The 23,770-nt window shown below is 45.4% G+C and overlaps 1 protein-coding gene across 1 annotated transcript in view; it reads left to right on the top strand.

The window, feature by feature from the left end:
• Window positions 1-23,770, top strand: part of Anxa13 (annexin A13) — a 57,783-nt gene that overhangs the window by 2,633 nt on the left and 31,380 nt on the right. The window contains exon 2 of the mRNA XM_021217303.2: window positions 21,943-22,021. Coding sequence (XP_021072962.1) covers window positions 21,943-22,021 — 79 coding nt within the window. The remainder of the gene's footprint in view (window positions 1-21,942; window positions 22,022-23,770) is intronic.

Here is a 23,770-nt window from a genome sequence, read left to right as displayed (position 1 = left end):
CTCACACACACACACACACACACACACACACACAGACCACTATCCACATATAACTACTTGACTAATACTGCAATGGCAGGACATGAATTTTCCAAGTGCTGACATCTGGAACCCTCGCCAGCCCAGACACTGAAGACTTTATACTTTTCCTTTTCCTCCCCATTAGTGATTTTATTGTTTTTATTTATTTGTATCTATACATTGTGGGAATGCATGCTGTGGTGCATGTACAGAGGTCTGAGGACAACTCTGTGGAGTCAGTTCTTCCCTTCCACCTTTACATGCCTTCAAAGGATCGAACTTGGGGCTCCAGGCTTTCACTGCAAGCACCTTTACCCACTGAGCCATCTCACTAGCCCTGAATTTCTCTTTCTTTCGTTCTTTCTTTCTTTCTTTCTTTCTTTCTTTCTTTCTTTCTTTCTTTCTTTCTTTCTTTCTTTCTTTCTTTCTTTCTGCTAAAGACATAATTCATTGTGATGAACCTGTTTGAATATCAGTAACCAAGATACTGGGTTAGTATTATTACACCATAGTTAAAGAGTTTGTATAGCTTAAGCAGGCCCCTGTGCTATAGAATATTACACATAGAAAAATAAGATATATAGAAAACTATGCTTAGGTTTAGCTAGGCGGTTCATCAGTTCTGTGTTGTCATGTGGGTTATTTTTAAGAGAACTGATATCTAGTGGAAAATAGAAAATTGAGCTGACCACTGAAAAAGTGACAACGTAATAAAGAGAGAGAAAACAGGACTCGATAGGGACACTAAAACGTGGAAATACTCACAAACTCAAATGGATGAGTGGTTTCTGGGAAATTATTTGTAATGTGGATAAAGAGAGTCTGGACGGACAGACAGCTTTGCTATTCGTGGGGCCCCTGACCTAGGAGAAAAATCAGCATTGCTGGGACACTTATCAGAAATTCCAAGGCAGGGCTAGCTCAGTGAAGTGCTTGCCTCACAAAGTCCCAGCAGCTGGGTAAAAAGCCAGGCACAGCGCGGCAGCACATGCCTGTAACAGCAGCACTACAGAGGCGGAGACGGGAGGATCCCTACAGATTTCTGGCCAGCTGGTGTAGATGAATCTGTGAGTTCCAGATTCGGTGAGAGACCCTGCCTCAAAAATAAGGTGCCAGGCCATGTGTGATGGCACACCTCTTCAATACCAACACTCAAGAGACAGAGGCAGGTATTTGTAAGTGTTCCCTCAAGTGACTCTCAAGTCCCACGCACACACCTAACTTTAGGGAGAGCTCAGCACACTGCTGAAGAAAGCGGGTATCATTGAGAGTGCCTATGAAAGAAAACCAACTTGTCAGTGGCATATCTGCCCAGCCATCTGCTTCCCTGTCCGTGAACGTGCCAAGTGAATGACTTGCTTGTGCTAATATTTAGCCAACATAAACATTATCTAATGTGGAGAACCGTTTGGGATCAGGTGAACACTGAGCAAACTGAGGTAAAGGTGGACCAGGGGTACGTTGGGGATACACTACAGGTGGGGAACAGGTCTATATTTCTGGGGTGGAAAAAAAAAAAAAACAAGCTTTAGAGGCAGGTGCAAATATTATGAAGAGCTTCAGGAAAGAAGATATGGTTTGAACCAAGCGTGTCCATTCAATTGTGGTCTGTTATGCAAATGGACTGCAGTCAATTCCCAGCAGAAACACCGTGAAACCATGCCTTCCTTAGTAGGAAACCATTTATGGTGGAAAGCTAGCCCTTTGGATCATTACCCAGAGTATATACAGGAAGTTATAAGAAGGACCTGTGATAGCAAAATATTCCACCCGCAAAGCATGCCTTCTTTGTTCACACACAGATTTTCGCTTAAGGTCTAGCTATTTTTCAAGTGAAGTTATATGCCCTGGGCTTTAGGGAATGTTCTGTCTATAGCAGATAAAAGCAGACACGTTTAAGAGGTGGTAAGAAGTCTGCCAGAAACAGATAGGGCAGATATTGATATATTCATACAAAGGAGGAATGAAACTTACAGGAGGTCATAAAGGACCTGAGAGCTACAGGTACCCGGGAGCCGCTTAGTACATGGATGCATTCACATACAGCCCGGCAGCGCACCCTGGCGGCACAGCCCGGCAGCGCACCCTGGCGGCACAGCCCGGCAGCGCACCCTGGCGGCACAGCCTGGCAGCGCACCCTGGCATTGTTAGCTCAGAAGCAAGAACTGAGTGAGGCTCTCAGTAACGATAGAGATAGATAGAGGTGAAATAGAGCCTTAGAAGTGTTGCTGATAGCCAATGCTATCATCTGTCCAGTGCTTACTAGAGTGGGAGTTACACGGGTGTGCACTGCGCGGTTTGGCTCTTCATTTCACCTGGTATAGTACCAAGCTCTGTGCAGTCTTTATGACAATCCTGAGAGATACGGGTATGATTCCTCTCAAGAACGGAAAGAACGAGATGCCAAGGAAAGTGCGGTGGCTTTGGTTATCTATGAAGGAACATCATGCAGGTCTGGGAAGATGGCTCTGTGGGCAAAATGCTTGCCCACCAAAATATCTGTGTTCAGATTCCAAGAACCCATGGCACTGTACCTCTGTAACCCCCGTATTTAGTAAAGGATCTGGAGGCAGGAGATTCCAAGAGCTTGCTGGCCAGCCTAGGCAAAGCAGTGTGCTGCAGATTCAGTGAGAGACCTTGTGGGGAAGGATAGAGGAGACACCTACTTTGACCCCTCACCTCTATACACACACAAGCGTGAACACACACACACATCACAAGATAAAGTGTGGATTTAGACTTAGCCATTTTTCACAGTGTCTTGGGTTCCTTTAAGTCTTGTGCTTAGTAGATTCATGCTACTGTGCTCAGTAGATAACTAGGATCATCACTTCCTCATCTTCTTTCATCCCCTCCCTGAGTCTCCTCCTCCTCCAAGCCGTATTAAATATCACTTTAACATAACATTGTATAACTCTCATTTGCCTGTAGATTTAAACCAACACTTTCAATCCGTGTGTCTCAACTCCTCTGGGTGTCAAACAACCCTTTCACAGGGGTGGCATATCACACATCCTGCATATCAGACATTTATATTACGATTCATAACAGAAGCAAAATTATACTTATGAAGTAGCTATGGAAATAACTTTATATGGGGGGCGGGGAGTCACCACAACGTGACGGGCTGCACTAAAGGGTCACAGCATTAGGACGGTTAAGAACCACTGATCTAAACTCATCTCTCTTGGATGCTTTCCTCACGCTCTGTTGGTGGTTCTCTGAGTAGACGATTGCATTTTACTTTGCTTCATAGTATAATCCCCAATACAGTGTCTGCTATACAGCACATGCTCCAGACATTTTTAATAAATCCTTTCATTTGCTACTGTATTGGCTACTTCCCTGTTGCTGTGATAGAATACCATGCCCAAAGCAACTTACAGGAGGAAGTGGTTATTTTGGATTACAGTTCCAAAGGATAGAAACCAATCAGGGTTAGGAGGCACAGCCTTGGGGGACCGGCATAGCGGCGGAGCAGACGCAAGCACAAGACAGATAAAGTGAACTGGGAGTGGCCACACTTTAAACTTTCGAAGCATGCCCTTGCTGATGTACCTCCTCCATCAAGGCCACACTCCCAAACATCTGCCAACAGTACTACTGTCTTACTTAGGGTTTGCATTGCTGTGAAAAGACACCATGACCAAGCCAACTCTTATAAGGACAACATTTAATTGGGGCTGGTTTTCAGGTTCAGAGGTTCAGTCCGTCATCTTCAAGGTGGGAGCATCGCAGCATCCAGGCAAGGCATGGTGCAGGAAGAGCTGAGAGTTCTACATCTTCATCTGGAGGCTGCTAGGAGAAGACTGGCCTCCAGGAAGCTAAGATAGGGTCTTAAAGCCCACGCCCACAGTGACACACCCACTCCAACAAGGCCACACCTACTCCAACATAGCAATACCTCCAAATAGTGCCACTCCCTGGGCCAAGCATATTCAAACCACCACATATACAGACCTAAATACATACACCTCCTCATGACACAAAAGAGACGGACTCATGACAGACATAGCCATGAGCCACAGGCAAGAAGGAAGAGGAGGGAAGAAAATATATCTTTCTCCTCGTGTAGCACTCTCCTACCTGAGGAAAATCTACTTGAAAAGTTCCAAGCAGCCTATCTCACGGGGAAGACTGATGGGTAAAGGGAGACTGGAGAGCTTGAGTTGTCCTTTGTCCCTGGGAAAGAGTAAATCTTCCATTTACAGAGGGGGCAAATGTTGGGTCAAAAGAAGAGTTGATTCCATGCTGTTGGAAACGGTGTGACAGACAAAGCAAGCTGGTGAGAGGAGGCCTGGTCACACAGCTCCAACCTAGGCACACAGGGTCTGCTCCTAGAGTCCATGAATATTGGCTCCAACATACACACACACAGACACACAGACACACAGACACACACACACACATACACACACACACACACACACAGAGAGAGAGAAAAAGACAGAGAGACAGAGAGAGACAGAAAGAAACAAAGAGACAGAGAGACAGAGACATAGAGACAGAGACAGATCAAAATATACAGGCTCCCAAGTCCTTTATATAAAACTGCTTAACATTTCTTATGTAATGTATGCACATCCTAGACACTAAATCATGTCTAGACGAGTGGCTATATAGCACTGCATTATATATGCAATGTAAATGGATGTTTCACTCTACTGTTCCAAAATTAAAGATGATAAAAAACACCTCTACATGTGCTGGACAGATGCAATTGTTTTCCAGATAGTTTTTTATCTGTGGTTGGTTGAGTCTGAAGAAGCAAAGCCAATGGACCCAAAGACTGTACATTATCCTCCTTCATCGTCCCATGTATAAAATGTCAGAGAGGAATGGAGAGAGAGTTCGGTGCCCAGGAGTGCTTACTGAACCGTCATGAAGACCAGAGTTTGAATCCCAGCACTGGAGTAACAAGTGAGATGACCTGTGCATGGTTGTAATCCCAGCTTCCAAGGGAGGCAGAAACAGGAAGATGTCTGGGGCTTGTTGTATTCCAGTTTAGCCAGGATAACATGTGCCCCCCACTGAAGGAGAGACTCTGCCTCAAAAGAAGTCAGAGGGGAGGACACTCATCACCCTCACCTGGAGCCCTTGTTACCTTCAAAGACACACATACCTCCTCGCTCTCACACATGCATACATGCATGCATGCATGCATGCATACATACATACACACATACATGCATACATGCATACAAATAATTAAATCAACATTTCTAAATCTTAGAGAATTCAAGTTGGCTTGGGTGACATCCTGCCCAGTGGATGACCACTGTGGCTGAGGCTGAGTTTACCTTTGGGAACAGAGTCATTGCCTTATCATCGCTGATTTCTGCAAACTGTGGTTTTCACTGATATCATGTCTGATGCCCCCCCCCATTACTCATAGTAACTTTCAGATGACTACGGGATAATAAACACTTGAAGAACAGTCATGGGGGGGGGGATCTGGGTAGTTATAGTGTCAGGGTGTGTGGGGGGACTAAAACCACAAAAGGGAATTTTAAAGAAAAGAATTACTAGGCTTGGCGGCAATGCACATTAAAGTCTCATACCAGGGGAAGAATAGCAGGGAAGAATAGCACGCATTGTTTTGCTGAAGAGAATTCAGATGTTTCACCTTGCTTCCTTTCTAGCGAATTTGAGCATGTCCACACTCTGTTGTTTAGGTCTCACTGTACAGCATGGGTAAAAACACCACAATCGTTTGACCCAGGCCCCAGTATTTTCCCTCTTCAATTCTGTCTGCTCACTTATCTTGGAGATTTTTAGAATACACCATATATATATATATATATATATATATATATATATATATATATATATGTGTGTGTGTGTGTGTGTATGTGATATATATATATATATATATATATATATATATATATATATATATAATTTATCTTATAGGAAATGAATGAATCCCAAGTTTTCACCCTGGGTGACTTGGCTAAAGACAGCCTTTGGCGATACTAACGCCCTGAAGACATAGTTGCTGTCACAACTGAGAAATTCCCTTCATCTCCCGCCATGCTTTGTGCAGTACAGTGGTAACTGGATACCTGGAAACTTCATGCTCTTCCAAGGTCTCTAGCTACCAGAGCACTCTGTGGACAACCCTTGAACAGAACTGTCATTTTCTCCATAACACAAATTTTGTTTCCCTGATAATTAATGCTATTTCCCTTTCTAGTAGACCAGCAGTTCTCAACCTGGGGGGTCGAGCGACCTTTTCACAGGGTCACCTAAGACCATTGGAAAACCTAGGTATTTACACTACAATTCATAACAGCAGCAAAGTCACGGTTATGGAGTAGCAATAAAAATAACTTTTTAAAGAATTATTTATTCTGCCGGGCATGGTGGCACTCGGGAGGCAGAGGCAGGTGGATGTCTGAGTTTGAGGCCAGCCTGGTCTACAGAGTGAGTTCCAGGACAGCCAGGGCTACACAGAAAAACCCTGTCTCGAAAAACCACAAAAAAAAAAAAAGAATTATTTATTCTATGTTTATGTACACACTGTAGCTATCTTCAGATGCACCAGAAGAGGGGCTTGGATCCCATTATAGATGGTTGAGAGCCACCATGTGGTTGCTGGGAACTGAACTCTAGACCTCTGGAAGAGCAGTCAGTGTTCTTAACTGCTGATCCATCTCACCAGCCCCCAACAAAGATAATTTTATGGTTGGGGGGTCACCATAAGCTGAAGAACTGTAGTAAAGGTTTGTAGCATTAAGAAGGTTGAGAACCATCCCAGCACTCGGGAGGCAGAGGCAGGCGGATTTCTGAGTTCGAGGCCAGCCTGGTCTACAGAGTGAGTTCCAGGACAGCCAGGGCTACACAGAGAAACCCTGCCTCAGAAAAAAAAAAAAAAAAAGACGGTTAAGAACCACTGTATTATATTAGACACTCCATGTTCTTGGGCCCAACACAGCACTAAAAGACCCTAAAATGGGCCAAATGAGAGCTGTCATGTAGCTGTGACACCCTGCCATGTAGGCTGTGGTGCCCTCAACATCAGGATGCAGACAACAAAACCAGAGGCGACAGGTTCTCACTCAGCTTCTCGCTCAGGGTCTGTGCTCAGCTCCGTTTTTTTCTTCCACATTACTGTATCCTATTACTCATCATGCAGATTTATCCTCAGAAAGACACAGCCTGGTTTTAATCTTCCCTTTTATGGGAGCCCAGTTATTTCTTTTAGTGTCTGGAGATCTTTGCCTTGGTCTGAACCCACACGCCGGTTCACCACTGGAAACTCAGCCTCACACCACCTTCTAAAGGAATGTACTGACAGCATCATGAATTGCACAGGCTGTCTAGACCCTGGGCACGTAGGGCCTTGGTACTGTTGACATTAGGGCTCAGGTAGCACTTTGTCGTGAGGGGTTTTCTATGTGTTGGAGGGTATTAAGCAATCCATGGCTTCTATCCTTGGCTATAAGAGTAAATGTTTCCAGGCAATATTGCCCAGAAGGAGAAATCACTCCTGGTTAGTTTAGAGCCAGTGCATTTGTCACACACCTATGGGAGAGTGAGACCATGGGCAGAAGCTGTCCCCATAAAGGCTTCAGCTCTCCAGACCTGCATCTGCGTCCTATCTGCTGCCTTCCCCCTTCACATTGACCCTTGGCCTCCTGAGGAGGGCAGCAGCAGCCCTGAGAGTCAGCAGTTGTTCCGTGTTAGTGATTTATGGTAGCCAGGGGAGGGAGACCTCACTGCACAGCCAGTGATATGGCTGACAGACTGATAGGCTACAGGTGTCCCTGAGCAGAGTGACACTGTGGGGAAAGATACTGCTGTGATCACTCAGGAGTCCATTTAGATACCTCTCCTGCTTGGCTGGAACCCACTGAAGGCTGCCTGGCTTTGTTTGCCTATATCCCCGCTCAGTGGCCACACATTTACACATCTGAATGTTTATTGCCATCTTAGGAACAGCGAACAATACCTACTGCTTCAAGGTGCCGTCTGTTGAAGTCTTAGGTCAGGCTTCCTTGCTTCTGGTCAAGTCCACAGTCACCTTTGATAGATAAATGTCACATCAACACATACAACCTAAGAACACTTGTCTTTTTAGAAAATACCCAAACTCTGCCAACCGGCATTAAAAGGTACCAAAAATGTACCCATTTAATCCCAGCACTTGGGAGGCAGAGGCAGGCAGATTTCTGAGTTTGAGGCCAGCCTGGTCTACAGAGTGAGTTCCAGGACAGCCAGAGCTACACAGAGAAACCCTGTCTCAAAAACAAAAACAAATTAAAAATGGTGCCAACATATAGAATAGATGTAAAAGAAAGGTTATTTCTAATATAAGTTTTACTCATTTATTGAAACAGTCAGTATATGTAAATATGCATGTCAGGTTCTGATCCAAGTGGATGTCTTTTTCTTTTCCTCTTTTTCTTTTGCATGTGTCTGCGTGTGTGGTATGTGTGTGTGGTATATGTGCGCGTGTACATGCATGTGCGTGGAGGTTGGAGCTAACATCAGGGCTCTTCCTCAAATGCTCGCTACCCTGTGCACCAGAGGCACAAGAGAACCCGGAGCTTGCCAGTTTCAGCTCATGTACCTCCTTGGATTGCTCCGGCCAAGGAGTCATAGGAGGACTGCGACACCCATAATGTATTTACATGTGTGCTGGGGATCACAATCCCGGGTCTCACATTTGTATGTCAAGCACTTTAACTACTGAGTCATCTTTCCAGTCCCATTTGTCTTTCTTCAATGCTATCTGTCAAATAGCCTACTCTTCGCTTAATAATCATAGTGCCACTTCAAAACCGCATCCCCCAAAAGCCAGAGTCATGGCAACACATGGCTCTGTCACACTTCCAACACCCCCATGTGGACAGAGTTCTGACTGCCATACCCGCTCCCCAGAACCCTCTGATCCATCCCAAGGTTAGTTAATGTTACGGGTACCAATGGGAAGAGGCACCAAGACTGGGGAAAGCTCCGCCCTTAGCTGGTGTGATCAATGAGAATCCCAGTGGAAATAAAGTTATAATCACGGAGCAGAATATCAAATATTCCTGGAAGATTCAAACTGTGCTTAAATGTGCCCAGCAGGAAAAAAATATATATATCTTATATAAAGCTTTCCGTTTAGTAGTCTTAGCATTTGTGTTTGCCATACATGCACTTAAGTGCATTTTATTACATAAAACAAGACTTTTTCATCAGATTGGTTAACCATAGGAAACCATGACCAAGAAACAATCAACTTAATGAAACCAACATGTCATGCTTAAAATGCCAATGGCCCCCTGATTGTTTCAAGTTGTCTGTCAGCCTCTACTATCCACGTTGGTGGATATGTCAAGAGGATATTTTCTGGCTCTGAATCCATGAACTTTAACTGCAATAATTTGTGTTCAGACTCAAAGTACAAATGATCTACTTAGAGATAGGCAATCATTATTCTAACAGGGACAGGCATCTCTTCCATGAGTAAGCGGTGACCAGAGGCAGGTGACTTAATCACTAGAATATAGTTTCTTTACCTGGGAAAAGACAGCGTTAGAAATAGCATCCTAAGGTTCAAACTTACATACAACCTTCGTGAGGTTGGCAGGATGCACATGTCACCCGATCTTCTAACTGTTCTAATCACCATCTTTAAATCTGTTTGGTTATTTTTTTTTTCTTTTGCATCAGTGAATTTATCTTAAGAGGAAACTCCAGATTAGCTCTGTAAATGGTGAACTAGTATCAGTGTATGTGCAAGGAGGTGAAAACAGAAAACAGTATCAAATTCTAAGTCTGCTGCCGCTCGCTAAAGGCTCTGATCCTGCCACTTGCTCTCGGATTTGAAAGTGAGGGGGAAAATAGTTTGCATGGATAGGATAGAAATCGACACAGTATATATCTGAGGCCTTAGGGGCAGTATGAAATTACTTACATCCTGTTATCATACAGAAGTAGCCATGGACCAGATGTAACTGGATAGACTGTGTGTCACGACTCTTATTTCCAAGCACACACACGATGGGGGGGGGGAGGGGTGGCTCTCAGCTTATGATGAAACCATCTGTTAGGTTAAAAAGTGTGAAACCAGCCGGGTCGTGGTGGCGCACGCCTTTAATCCCAGCACTTGGGAGGCAGAGGCAGGTGGATTTCTGAGTTCCAGGCCAGCCTGGTCTACAGAGTGAGTTCCAGGACAGCCAAGGCTATACAGAGAAACCCTGTCTCGAAAAACAAACAAACAAACAAACAAACAAAAACAAAAACAACAACAACAACAACAACAGCAACAAGTGTGAAACCCTCATGTTACCAGGCAAAGACAACCAGAAGAATTGAGAAGGACCTTAAAAGGGAATTGCTTTTCTTTTTCTTATTACATCATTTGTTTATTTAGTGTGTGTGTGTGTGTGTGTGTGTGTGTGTGTGTGTGTGTGTGTGTGCGTTCACATGCCATGGTATACATATGGAGGTCAGAGGCACATGTGTAGAGTTCAGATGCCAACTTCTGGGAATCAGTTCTTTTTTACCCTATGAGTCCCAGGGATCCAACTCAAGCCATTAGGCTTGATGGCTGTCACATCTGCCCACTGAGTCACCTCCCAGGCCTGGGACATCCTTTTCCAATGGGAGTTCTAATGACTTCCATGCCTCAGTGTTCCATGTCACCCATTTGAAAAGACTCTAACTGTACTCCTCCATAAGAGTCTATGGTAAAAGTCTTCCCTCTGTGTTTAGCGTTTTGGAGAAGGTCCCGGCTTTCTTGCCTGCGTAAATCCTCAGTACATTTCTACTTTTCCTTTGCCTTCATTGGAGTATGAACAGGGAGTGTTTGTAACTATTGTTCGATCAACAGCTCTCAACCTTTGGCTGTCCATTAGAATTGTCTGGAGAACTTCAAACCGACACAAGACCTGCTTCTAACTTGCCTCTCCTGGTTTATTGGGACCAAAGTATGGCTCTGTCCTTTTGAATAGTTTAAGCATCCAAAAATGATTGCAATCTGCAGCCAGGATTGAAAATCTACTCAATGTAATCCTGGCCATGTCATCTTCCTCAGAGCCCATTTCTCAGTTCTAAGAGCTTTAAGTTCAATTTAGCTCAGATGTGCTCCACATCTGAGCATCTGAGGTCCTCGCCTTCCCATGAGTCCTGTCTGCCTCGGGGAACGGGAATTCCGCTTACACTTATTTCCTTTCATTTCTGTGCCCCACTATCCCAGAAAGCTTGTTGTCATTTGGAACTCAACACATCTGTCCTGATGGGTTTTCTCTTCCCGGCCTCTGTCCTCACCACTGTCCTTGACCACTGACCATGATACAAAGTAGGACAAGGCCATGCCATTCTCATCTCCTGAACAGACAGAGGAATGTGTCTAAGAAGAGTCCCTCCATTTGTTCCATGCCGGATACTTGGAACTGTCAGCATAGGGTCCCGTCGCCTTCACTATTACATATACACTGACCAAGGGCCTCAGTGGGGGGCCATTGTGCTGAGTCTAGGGAATGTGACAGTGGACATGAAATGACTTCTACCACCAAAAACTCTACAGTCTAAGGAAAAAGCCAGGATGGTAAGCGTCACAGCGAAGAGACGATAGTAGAAGTCTCTAATGTAGGATGTAAACACAAAAGACAAAGTCGGTGGATGTTCTGGAAAATGAGATCATAATCACAAGCCTTATTTCTAGGTTTGCTAACTATAAGGCTGACTTCCAATACTTGATATGACCTCTCTGAGCCCAGAATTAGGGTGAGATGCTCACAGCTGGCACTTGCAAACTTACCTAGTCAGCCTCAGATGGGATGATTGATCTACCCCAATGCTTTCAGACTAAGTACTGAAAAACCTCACACCCCAGGGAATCTAGGAGTTCTAGGCAGACAGGTAGAGATGGTTTCAGAATAGCATAGAGGCTTTAGTATATTCTCATATATAACTGTATTCTCCATGACTTCCCATGGGATCAAGGGCAATGACTTGTTTTTTTTTTAAAAAAAAAAAAAAAAAAAAAAAAAAAGGAGAGTCACGAGGTCCCATCCAGGAAATTACAGTGAAGAATCCACATCTTTCCTCACCATGATGGCCTTTTGGGAATAAAACAAAGCAGGAGTCAATTTATACATTCTATCAGAGAAACACGTGACATTTTACCAATGACAATATTTGACAGTTCATCAGGCCGGAAGTCAGTCACCTCTCATCTACTCCCAAATATACACATTAGAAGTGACCTTCTACTGGTCATACCTTTCCAGTCTTTAAAATGCCTTTGCTAAAATTACTCGTCTCTATCTTACACACACACACACACACACACACACACACAGCATGCTGCAATACTTTCTGTTCTGGAAAACAGTGGAAAGTTTGAAAGTGTGAGGTGAGATGGGAAGAGGAGGAGGAAGTGCCCTTAGAGCTTGTGATGGACTGAAAAACTGATTTCTCCCCTGCCAGCTCTGGGTCATGATGCCAAATGGCTAACAGTTAATCTTTCCGTGACTGTTAATCTCAGGCCAGGTGTTAATCTCAGTTTCCAAATAAGAAGCAGAACACACGGTTCTACTCAAATGAAAAGGAACACAGTGACCGTCTTGCGTGCCCAGCCTGCCTAAGAAGAGATGGTAACCCTATTACCTTGCAAAGAGTGGTACCCAGCCCTCAGTTTTCATTTCACTTTTTATTTTTGCTTCGTTAAGCACCTCTTGATCCCACGGCCATCTACGAAAGAAGCTGTTGACTTCTCTGGCCAGGGGACAAGTGTCAAACAGTGCCTCTGGAAAAGACAATCTTTCAAAGATGTGGACTACAATTTCCATTCTTAAAAATGATTTTAATAGAGGCCCAAAGAATCAGTCATGGGAAGTCAATAGCAGAGTTTCTGGACCAGAGTGGAGGCATGCACATTTACTCCATCACTTGACTTGGGTGGGGTCATTTACTTCTCTGCCTTGGTCTTTTAACTTGCAGAGTCATGACATCTGTCTCCACAGCTGCTGCAAGGATTAAACATGGGTTTTGTGTAAATCATGTAGACCAGCACCTGCCATGTAATAAGCGATGTGGCTTTGGCTGTCATTCCTAGTACTAAGATTTCTTCCCATACATTTCTCTGTGGCCTTCAGTCCTTGCTGCTAATTAAAAGAATAAAGCGGTTTGGATCTAAGACCAAATAAACAGTTCACAATTTTGTGTTTATTGTGATAAAGGTAGATTTTATTTGTGTGTGTGTGTGTGTGTGTGTGTGTTTGTATGTTAAAGTGCAAGTGTGTGCATATTTGTGTGAAGATCAAACGACAACCAGATAGCCACAAATATCATTTCTAAGGGACTTCCCATATTGTTTTTAGTATTTGCTTGTTTCCTTAAGGCGGGATCTTTCCAATCAAGCCAGGCTTGGTTGGCTGGCCAGTGAGCACTCGCCTGTCTCTCAATGCCAAAATCACCTGTGTGCAGCGCCAGACCTAGCCCTTTTTACGTGGGTTCTAGGGATTGAGCTGAGACCAATGTGCTTGCAAAGCAAGCATTTTACCAAAGGAGCCATCTCAACAGGTCAGGTTCCAATTTTGAAGACTCCATGTTAAGCACCACGGGAGGAATTCACTCTGCCCAGTGCAAACCAAGTAATGAAAGAAGGAGGTAATCAGAATAATACTGAGGGCTTGCCACATGCCAACCATCCTGTCAAATGCTCTGTGCCCGTGGCCTTACGACTGTAGCTGTCTTCAGACACACCAGAAGAAGGCATCAGATCCCATTACAGACGGTTGTGAGCCACCATGTGGTTGCTGGGAATTGAACTCAGGACCTCTGGAGGAACAGTCAGTGCTCTTGACCACTGAGCCATCTCTCCAGCCCAGGGTGGTGGAACTCTTACTAACTTTCAGAAGAAAAAAAACAAAAGATAAAAGGGGAAATAGTTTTGTACCTGGATCAAAGGTAAAGGTCTTCAAGGGCAGAGAGAGAATCTATTCTGTCTCGAAGAAGTCCTTTTCTCACCGTTACAACATTCTTAAAATCAATCCAAGGCAATTTTACAAAGGGACACACTTCAGCCTTAACAAAGAAAACAAGCGGGCCTGTTGTGACAACTTTGATGAGCGTTGAAAGTGCTCTGCTAAGTAAATTAAGCCAGTCACTAGAAGACCAGCACAGCACCCTTCCACTGATACAATAGTCAATAGTTCCTACAATAGTCAAACTCTTGGGAGTGCACACGGAACAGTGGCTACACTGTACCACATGTCTCAGGTACCTCTTCCCTTCCAGGCAGGGAGGGGTCTGTTCAGCGCCTGTACAGACTCAGCCATGCATAATGAACTAACTCTAGAGATGTGCTATGCGCCATGAAACTACCACTCAACAATATTCTAACACACACACACACACACATCAAAGTAGTCAGCATGCAGATCTAGTGTGGAATGCTCCCACCATACACTCAAGGGATCACAGTGACTTGCGGGAGGTGAAGATGTGTCTGGAACCGTTGACCATGGTGACAGTTCCATGGGTTTATTCGTATCACTAAAAGCGTCAAGTTGTATGCAGTGTATGGTACCAAGTACACGTCAATCAAATTGTTAATTTTTTCAAGAATATTGTGTTTTAAAAACAAAACGAACAACAACATCATCAACAACAATAAAACAGTACAAGATAAGCTAAGCCTGAATAGCTAACCTTGCTTCATGCACCATGAATGTTGGCCTAACTGTTGTTGCTAAGAAGAATCTGGACGTGTCTGGAGCTATCCCCAGCCCAGCCTTTGTCTGCTTTGCTCCTGCTTTATAGACTCAGATAACACCTTCCTCTAATCCTGCCCCTTGTTTGTTGTTGTTATTTAATCTCTTTTTGCAGTCCAGTTGTTATCCCCCTCTTGGTTTGTCCTCTGACTGTTCCTACTCCCCCCCCCCTCCAAGAGGATGTCTGAACCACCACCACCACCACCCCTGCCCCACCAGACCTCCCCACTTCCTGAGGCCTCAAGTCTCTCAAGGGTTAGGTGCATCTTCTCTCACTGAGGCCAGACCAGGCAGGTCTCTGCTGTATATGACCTCGTATCAGCTGATGTATGCTGTCTGGTTGGTGGCTCAGTGTCTGAGGGATCTCGGGGGTCCAGGTTAGTTGAGACTGCTGGTCTTCCTATGGGGTCACCCTCCTCAGCTTCTTCCAGCTTTTCCTTAATTCAACCACAGAGCTCCCCAGCTTTTGTCCATTGCTCGGGTGTAAATATCTGCATCTGACTCTTTCAGCTGCTTGTTGGGTCTCTCGGAGGGCAGCCATTCTAGGCTCCTGTCTGTAAGCATACCATAGCATCAGTAATAGTGTCAGGCCTTGGAGCCTCCCCTTGAGGTGGATCCCAATTTAGACCTGTCACTGGACCTCCTTTCCCTTAGTCTTTTCTCCATTTTTGCCCCGGAAATTCTGGATCAGAGTTTTTGACTCTGGGATGGCAACCCTACCCCTCCACTGTGATGTTCTGTCTTTCTACTGGAGGTGGGCTCTACAAGTTCCCTCTCCCCACTGTAGGGCATTTCATCTCAGGTCCCTCCCTTTGAGTCCTGAGAGTCTCTCACCTCCCAGGTCTCTGGTGCATCCTACAGGGTCTCCCCCACCTCCCATCTCCCAAGGTTGCCTGTTTCCATTCTTTCTGCTGCCCCTCAGGGCTTCAGTCCTGTTTCCTCCCCACCCCCCACCCCAATACCTGATCATGTTCCCCTTTTCCTCTCCCACCCAGGTCCCTCCCTCCCTCTACCCCCACCCATGATTGCTTTCTTCTTCCTCCCAAGTAGGATTGGGGCATCCTCACTTGAGTCCTTCAGCTTGTTAACCTTCTTGAGTTCTGTGGATTGTATCCTGGGTATTCTGTACCTTTTTTGGGGGGGGGGGCTAATATCCACTTATTAGTGAGTGCATACCATACATGTCCTTTGGGGTCTGAGTTACCTCACTCAGGATGATATTTAATATCCTTACCGTCTCATTTACTTCACCGTGGCCCCAGCAGCAGCAGCAGCTGGCAGATCAGTGCACAGCGGCCCTCTGTACTTCCTGAGCCCTGCTGGCTCAGAGCCTGAACACCAGGCAACCATTCTCAAATATTTACTAAGCAGAATGCACCGAGCTGGGACCTCCAGGGACCTTTGGTGGAACTATTAAATCCCAGTACCACTCCCATTACATGTCAACAATACTTGAGAGTTACAAGTGACCCTTACACCCTTATGTCACCAGGCAGCCCACCTCCTACGTGCCACCAACCAAGTGATGACCGTAATCCAGCCTCTTGCTACCCTGTCCCGGACACGACTGCATCTGAATACCTCACTACACATGTGCAAGAGCATGCGTTTTAAAGATGAGCTGGTGACTCTAATGAAAGGGATAATGAAGTGTTGTTCCTAAGGGGGGGTGGGTGGGGGCGGGTCTAGCTTAAGAGCTTCCTGGTCAGGCTGGATTTGAATTCCAGTAACTCAGACTTGTCTACCCTCAGACCAGATTCTCCGCTCAGGTAACACCAGGACTAGAAAGTACGAGCATAGTGTTATAGAACGGAGCATGTCCAGAGCTCCAGAGGCTGAGGCAAGAGGATTGCTCTGACTTTGAGGCCATTCTGTACTATAGGGTGGGCTTTGGGGCTAGCCTGAGCTACAGAGTGAGACCCCCGTCTTCAAAAGAAAACCCCGAACAACAACAAAAGACTCAAAAGGAAGTCTGTGTAAGAACCACATGGATGACTGAAGATAGACGGCAGCAAGCGAAGCTCTCCTCTGGAGCGCCCCCCTTTCTCCATCCTTCCTCGCCCCTCTTAGTCCTTTTCCTTTCTTCATCTCGTCTTTCTTCTCCTACTCCTCTCTGCAAGCAAGTGTTCAGGACCAACGGTGGACCAAGTAGGCATCTGGATATCTATAAGTTTATTTACCACAGAGCCTGGTGCTTGTGGAGGCCAGAAGAGAGCATCCGAGCCCATGGAAGTGGAATTATAGACAATTGTGACCTGCCTGGTGGGTGCTGGGAATCAAATCCAGGAACTCTGGGAAGTGGCCAGTGCGCTTAACCACTTATCCACCTCTTCCAGCCCACTGAAAAAAGAATCTAAAGCAAGATATCAACTTGTAAATAAAAACATGTATTTTCCTTCCTTAAATGTTAGATGATACAATAAAGTCAACTAGACATGTAGTAAATTATTCTGGTAAGACCCAGAATCTTTGCTAGCAGGTAGATTACACAGCTAGTAATGGGTAACACTTCACAATCTACTTAGCTTAACTAGGAGGCCTTCAGTAGCCAACTACAATAAATAATATTGTTTGGATACTGGGATATATAGACGTATACATAGATGTATGGTGAGTATCTGTGAATCAAAATATACAGAATAAAAAACTCAAGTATCTTCGTATATGTTCACATAACCTTCCAAACTTGTTGATCAAGTATGCATAACTGAGCCAGGCATGGCAGAATGGTGCACATCTGTAACCCCAGCACTTGAAAGTAAAGTCTCAAGAGGCAAGGTCATCCTTGGCTACACAGTCAGTTCAGGAACATCCCGAGGTACATAAAGATCCTGTCTCAAAAACATATATGTAATTGATAGCACTTCCTGAAATGTCATGGACAGAATTAAAGGACAAAAAGGGAAGACATGGCTGAAGAACCAGGGACCCCACCATGAGTGCTCTGTAACAGTGGGACATTGAATGCTGGTGTGAAGCAATGGTGTGGTACAAAGCTGGCATTTAAAGCGTGGTCTCATGCCACTCGGGCCTCGCACGATAGCCACGACTGGCATTTTACAGATCAGGGCAATGATTCAGGTGAAGGGCCAAGTGGCAGAATCACACCTGAGGCGGAATTCCTGTGGCCCAGAGCCCAGGCATCCACACTGATTATTAAGGGTATTCAATCTCTTGTGCCATCTTTGTTTCCTGCATGTCACTGGGTGCCAGGGCTGCTCAAGTCAAACACATCAACGCAAAGGATGTCACTCTGCAGGAAGAGGGTCTGTGTGCTCGCTCAAAACCCCTGCCACCAGCTCTACATCTGACCCCACATTCCTCTTCTGTGTGGAAGTTCCAGTGCCATGGCTTCGGTTTTAAGAATGAAATCCCCTTATTGGCAAAGAGGAGTAGGCCCCAAAGTCAACTACCCACTTAACAATGAACAATGACTACAGCATGCCTGCTCCCTGTGCATTCCAAGGAAGAACCTGTTCCAGCTCCTCTAAGAGAGCTCCAGGACATCCCAGGATCAACCATATCAAACATAATATGCTCATTGTGGAGACAGACCCAGACACACAGAAGGAAACCCAAACAAGCTGAGATGCCCCACCCCCTCTCTAAAATCATGACATGGTACAGTTCCTTCACTCCAACATTGCAGACCCCACTGTTACATTCTCTTCTCAAATGGTTGGAAGCCTAATAGTGGTTTCTACCAGGAGCCAGCAACACCTTGTGTCCTTACCCTTCCCTGTCAGTGACGGTGTTTCTGATATGGACTCCACTCTACATTATATGCCACATTATATGCCAGGCATACACAACCATAAAGAAGGGCCAGAGTCTTACTCTCTGCTCTACTGCTGTGAGGAGACACCATGACAATGGAACTCATGAAGGTAAGCATTATGGTTTCAGAGGTTCAGCTCATTCTCGTCATGGCGGGAAACATGGGGGCATGCAGGCAGGTGCTGGAGCAGGAACTGAGACCTATGACCTGACCCCACAGACAACGAGAGATGGAGAGACTGGACCTGGCTTGGGCTTTTGAAACCTCAGAGCCCACACCCAATGACCCCTTGTTCCTCCTACAAGGCTACACATCCTGATCTCTCTCTCTCTCTCCCTTCCTTCCTTCCTTCCTTCCTTCCTTCCTTCCTTCCTTCCTTCCTCCCTTCCTTTTTCTTTCCTTCCTTCTTTTTTGTTATTGTTGTTGTTATTTTGAGTTTTTCAAGAAAGGGTTTCTCTGTTTCTGGCTGTCCTGGAACTCTGTAGACCAGGTTGGAGTTGAACTCAGAGATGTGCCTGCCTCTGCCTCCCAAGTGCTGGGATTAAAGGCGTGTGCCACCACTGCAGTCCCTAAGTCTTTTCAAATAGTGCTGCTCTCTGATGACAAACATTGAAATCGATGAGCTCGAGGACCTGGGTTCAAATCAGCAGAATCTACATAATGCGGAATGCAGTAACACACACCTGTTGAACTAGAGTTCCAACAGCAAGATGGGAGGCAGTAAAGGAAGCATCCAGAAAAGCTCCCAGGCTGGCTAGCCTGGTGGGTGTGCACAATGGCAAACAAGAGACCTTGTCTCAAACAAGATGAGGACTGACGCCCAGGGCTGTCTTCAATCTTCCATGCTGGCAAGATGGCAAGTCCACGCCTATACTCACACACAAGCAGGCACATGCATACACACATGCATGTCTGTGCATCCTCAAGGGTCCCATGCTCAAAGAGCCCCATGTTTGCCTGGGCACTCTGACATCACTGTGAGGGAATGTTTCTCCATTTTTAAGCATCACTTGGTAATGAGCCCTGAAAACAATATGGCACCTCTTACCAACAAGCCTCCAAGAGCAGCAGTCCTCCAACCCACGTGAGACCTTGGTGAGGATCTTGGGAACGCCATTCCTCTGCCTAAGAAGAAGGCCTGTGGCATTAGCAGGGCGAGGAGCGTGATGTGCATAATCTGAATCTAGAAGTCCTTACCTACAAGGCAGGCTATGAGTGTTCGGTGTGGATAGCAAAGGTCTGTAAGTTGACTGATGTGTAGCAGATGTTCTAAAAATGCCGGCCTGTCTCCTGGCTTGTTTCAAATACTTCAATTCAGGCCATGTCAGGCTGGCAAGATGTTTCAGTGGATAAAAACACCTGCCACCGAGTTCGATCCTCAAGACCTACGTGGTGGGAGGAAAAAATGCTGCAAGTTATCCTCTGACCTCTACATAGACACTGTTGTATGCACACATCCACAGACATGTACAAACAAGATCAATCAATCAGTACATAAATACTATAATAGTTTTTAAAGGAATTGTTTTTTTTAAACTGATGGTCCATGCCTTCATAATCCAAAAATGGTGATGGGGGAGCCCAAGACGCCCCCTCCCCCCCTCTGACTCTCAGAACCTATGGTTCGCCACTCATGGAAACCTTCTTCAGACCATAGACTTGGTCAGGACACTCAGGGTCTTGAGGACAGAAACCCAAGTCATAATCTCTTAGCCAAAAGGGAGGTTCGTGGTTGGTATGAATGAAACAGAAAGTCAAGGATCCAGGTACTGCCCTAACATGATTTTTTATCCCTACCCTCCTCTTCCTCCTCCTCCTCCTCCTCTTTCTCTTCCTCTTCCTCTTCCTCCTCCTTTCTTGCCCACTCTCCTCTCTCCTCACCGACTCTCACTCTCATCTTCTCTCTTCTCTCTCACACTTCTCTCTGTGGCGTGCAATGGGCAAAATAGCCACCAACAGCTTTAACCCAAGAGCCACTCACCTCCTCAGGAGCAGCAGATGACCTCTTATACTTCTACCAGTATGTTAACCAAGGGAAAAGCTGCATTCCGAACCAATCATGATAGCCAAAGTGATGGGGCTGGTGTCCACATTGCTGATCAACAATGATGAGAACCCAGACCTCGTGACTGACAGCCCCATTGGGGTCAGCAAGAATGTGAGAGGGGCAAGCCACCAAAGAAAGAGTGATGTGAACCAGACAAATGCTACATGGCCATTGTCCTGTGTACAGTTTGCTTTTCACTTCCTCTGTGCAAGGAGAGGAGGCGGAGTGAAGGGGATATGGCCCTAAGCCAGCGTCCCTGAAGGAAACACATGGACGCCTCGTTTGGTGAGGAGAAGCAAAGAGTTGAGAGAACTCAAGGGTCCTCGAAGCTACCAGCTTGAGAATTCGATTTAGCCCCTACCTATACAGTTTTAATCCTGATCTGTTATTCTCATGGTTATCTGTTATATATGTAAATGTACTGTTTTTCCAGTTTAATGCTAATGAAAGTGCCTTTTTATTTTATATGAGTACACTGTAGCTGTCTTCAGACACACCAGAAGAGGGCATCAGATCCCATTACAGATGGTTGTGAGCCACCATGTGATTGCTGGAAATTGAACTCAGGACCTCTGGAAGAGCAGTCAGTGCTCTTAACTGCTGAGCCATCATCTCTCTAGCCCCACAAGTGTATTTTTAAAACAACTAAGGAAAACCAAAGTTTATTGACTGAGTAAAGGAAAACCTTCACACTTATATTATTATTATTATTATTATTATTATTATTATTATTATTATTATTATTATAAGGAGATTGGCATACATAAAAGAACCCATCAGTGGGTGACTAATGCAAGGACTGAAACGCAAGGCAGCTCAGTAAGAAATCAGGACTTTTCTCTCGCATGAGATCTAAAAGCTAAAAACCACTCCCTTGTCAGTTCACATGGAGTCTCTGACAAACTAAATGATGTCCCTCCTGTATGGATGGCACTGATCTAGGCCAGTGAAACAACTTAATAAGGTCCCCTCAGCTTTGGCAAATCCTGCTCCTTGGGTCTACTTGGCCTACCCAACACGGAGGACATATATTCCAGTGACACGGGCCCTGTATCATGCTTTGCTTGAGAGAAAAGGACACACAAGATGGGTTGCTATGAACATCACTTATCATAGAGTTAGCCAGTGCAATCAAATGTCCTTAAGAACAGAGGAGACTCTTCTCCCATGACCACCCGAGGCCATCTGGCCCCAAGGAGTACCAGCCATCTCTCTGGGCACCAAGTTTCTCCAGCTGATTTCCATCAACACCCACTTGCAGAGCGGCATCTGCCCTGTGTGTGGACAATGGTGTGGTCTTCTATTTGGTTGTCAAATCCAGCAAAACTAACTTGAGAACAACTGTATTATCCACCTCACCCTTTGATTTATTTCCTTTCCAGGCCAAAGAGAGAAGCCATCACCACGGCTTTGATGCAGACCGAGATGCCAAAAAGCTGTACAAAGCCTGCAAAGGAATGGGTAGGAAGATCATTTTCTTCACTTATTTCGTTTTGAAATTGATTAAGCTTGATGTCCTGACCAACTTTCCCATAGCGACAGGAAGGTGACCTGCCTGTCATATGGATTCTGATCTCTTCCAGGGATTTCTTTATTTGAGGTCGCCAAGTTATCACAGGGGCTCCTTATTTTTGAGGCTATTGGAAGGTAAATCTTGTAGTATTTAATTAGACCTTGAAGTTATGGGGAACTTCATTAGAAGTGAAGTTTATTCCATCTTAACCTTGTCTAAATCACTTTGGCCTTTTCCATGGGAGGACGTGAGGAATCGGATCTGGCCAGAGCTGTATTCATGGCAAGGGAGAGGCAGCTAGCAGACAAACCGTGCTTGGCAGTGGCAGCTCCGGGGAATCAGAGGGAAAGACCAGGGGTGGTGGCTTCCGCGCACCTCCTGCTCTGACTCATCTCTGGCTTACGCCTGGCAGACAGCTGTCAAGGAAAGGCCTGGTGTGGAAGCCTCAGGATGTTTGTGCCTGAGTTTTGCCGAGTGGAAGAGAACTCAGGGTGCTTTCCAAGAAGCTGAGACGTCCCTGATGCTCTGTGGTGAGGTCCAGACACCTAGCCATGGATTGCAGACCTGGGTTGGGTGTGGTAATGATGTAGCATGCTTAATGTGAACTCCTGTTTTTTTGTTTTTTGTTTTGTTTTGTTTTTTACCTAGAGTTTATTTTTAAAAATACCTGGGCTGAGTACCTACTAAGTGCCAGAATCAGAGTTCTCATGCCCCTCTTGCATGTGACCGCAGAATGAAGATAACATGCTTGTTCCTCAGTAGAGCACCTGTGTGACCACTGTCCAGCTCAGTGTCACATATCCATCATCATCCTGTTCACTCTTCCCAGCAAGCCTATAAAATAGATGCGATTATAAGGACTATCATCAGATGGGAATGAGAGGCTTGGTGTAAAACATTTGCCCCCAAATCATAAAATTATGAAACCAAGGGTGGAGCTGTTAGACACTTGGCCACCTGAGAGATCTCTGATTTGGTAGGAAGTGTAGAATCTTGCCTCTGTGGACAAGGACACACTGAAGCAAACCTAGATCACGGACATAATCTGATTTGGAGACTTTGTGTGACATCCCTGCTGGGGCAGAATTTAAATGTCTAAAGGGAAGCTCTCCAACAGTCACAGCGGTCACTTTACTACTTGAAATATTGCTTTGAGAGAAGGACTTGCTCTCTATATAGCCCAGGCTAGCCTCAATAACAGCAATCATCCTTCCTCAGTGCTGGGATTATAGGCATGCACCACCGCATCCAGCTTTGCAAATTATGCTGCAGCTCTGTGCGGTCGTGAGTGTGCAAGGCAAAATCTGCTGTCAGGGGGCTTCTTCTGTCACTTTCTACCTTGTTTTTTTTTTTTTGAGAAAAGGTCTCTTGCTGAATGTGGAGCCCATTGATTGCCTAGGCAAGCTAGCCAGCAAGCCCTCTGAGCACCTATGTTTCAGGTGCATACCACTTTTTACATAGGTGCCAGGGATCTGAACTCACGCCCTCTTGCCTCCACAGCAAATCATTTCCTCACTGAACAATCTTCCCAGCTCTGTTTTTGTTTGAAGACAGGGTAGTCTAGGCTAGCCTTGGACTCATGTAGCTGAGGCTGGCCTGAACCGATCCTACTGCCTCCACCTCCCAAGTGCTGGGGCCAAAGGCAAGTGCCGCCACACCCAATCTCATTTCAGTTTTTTTTTTTTTTTTTTTTTTTT

Source organism: Mus pahari, chromosome 17 (genome assembly GCF_900095145.1).
Source record: "Mus pahari chromosome 17, PAHARI_EIJ_v1.1, whole genome shotgun sequence".
In the NCBI taxonomy this organism is placed as follows: Eukaryota; Metazoa; Chordata; class Mammalia; order Rodentia; family Muridae; genus Mus; species Mus pahari.
The sequence above is the reverse complement of the archived record's forward strand: the minus strand, read 5'-3'. Positions and strand labels throughout refer to the sequence as shown.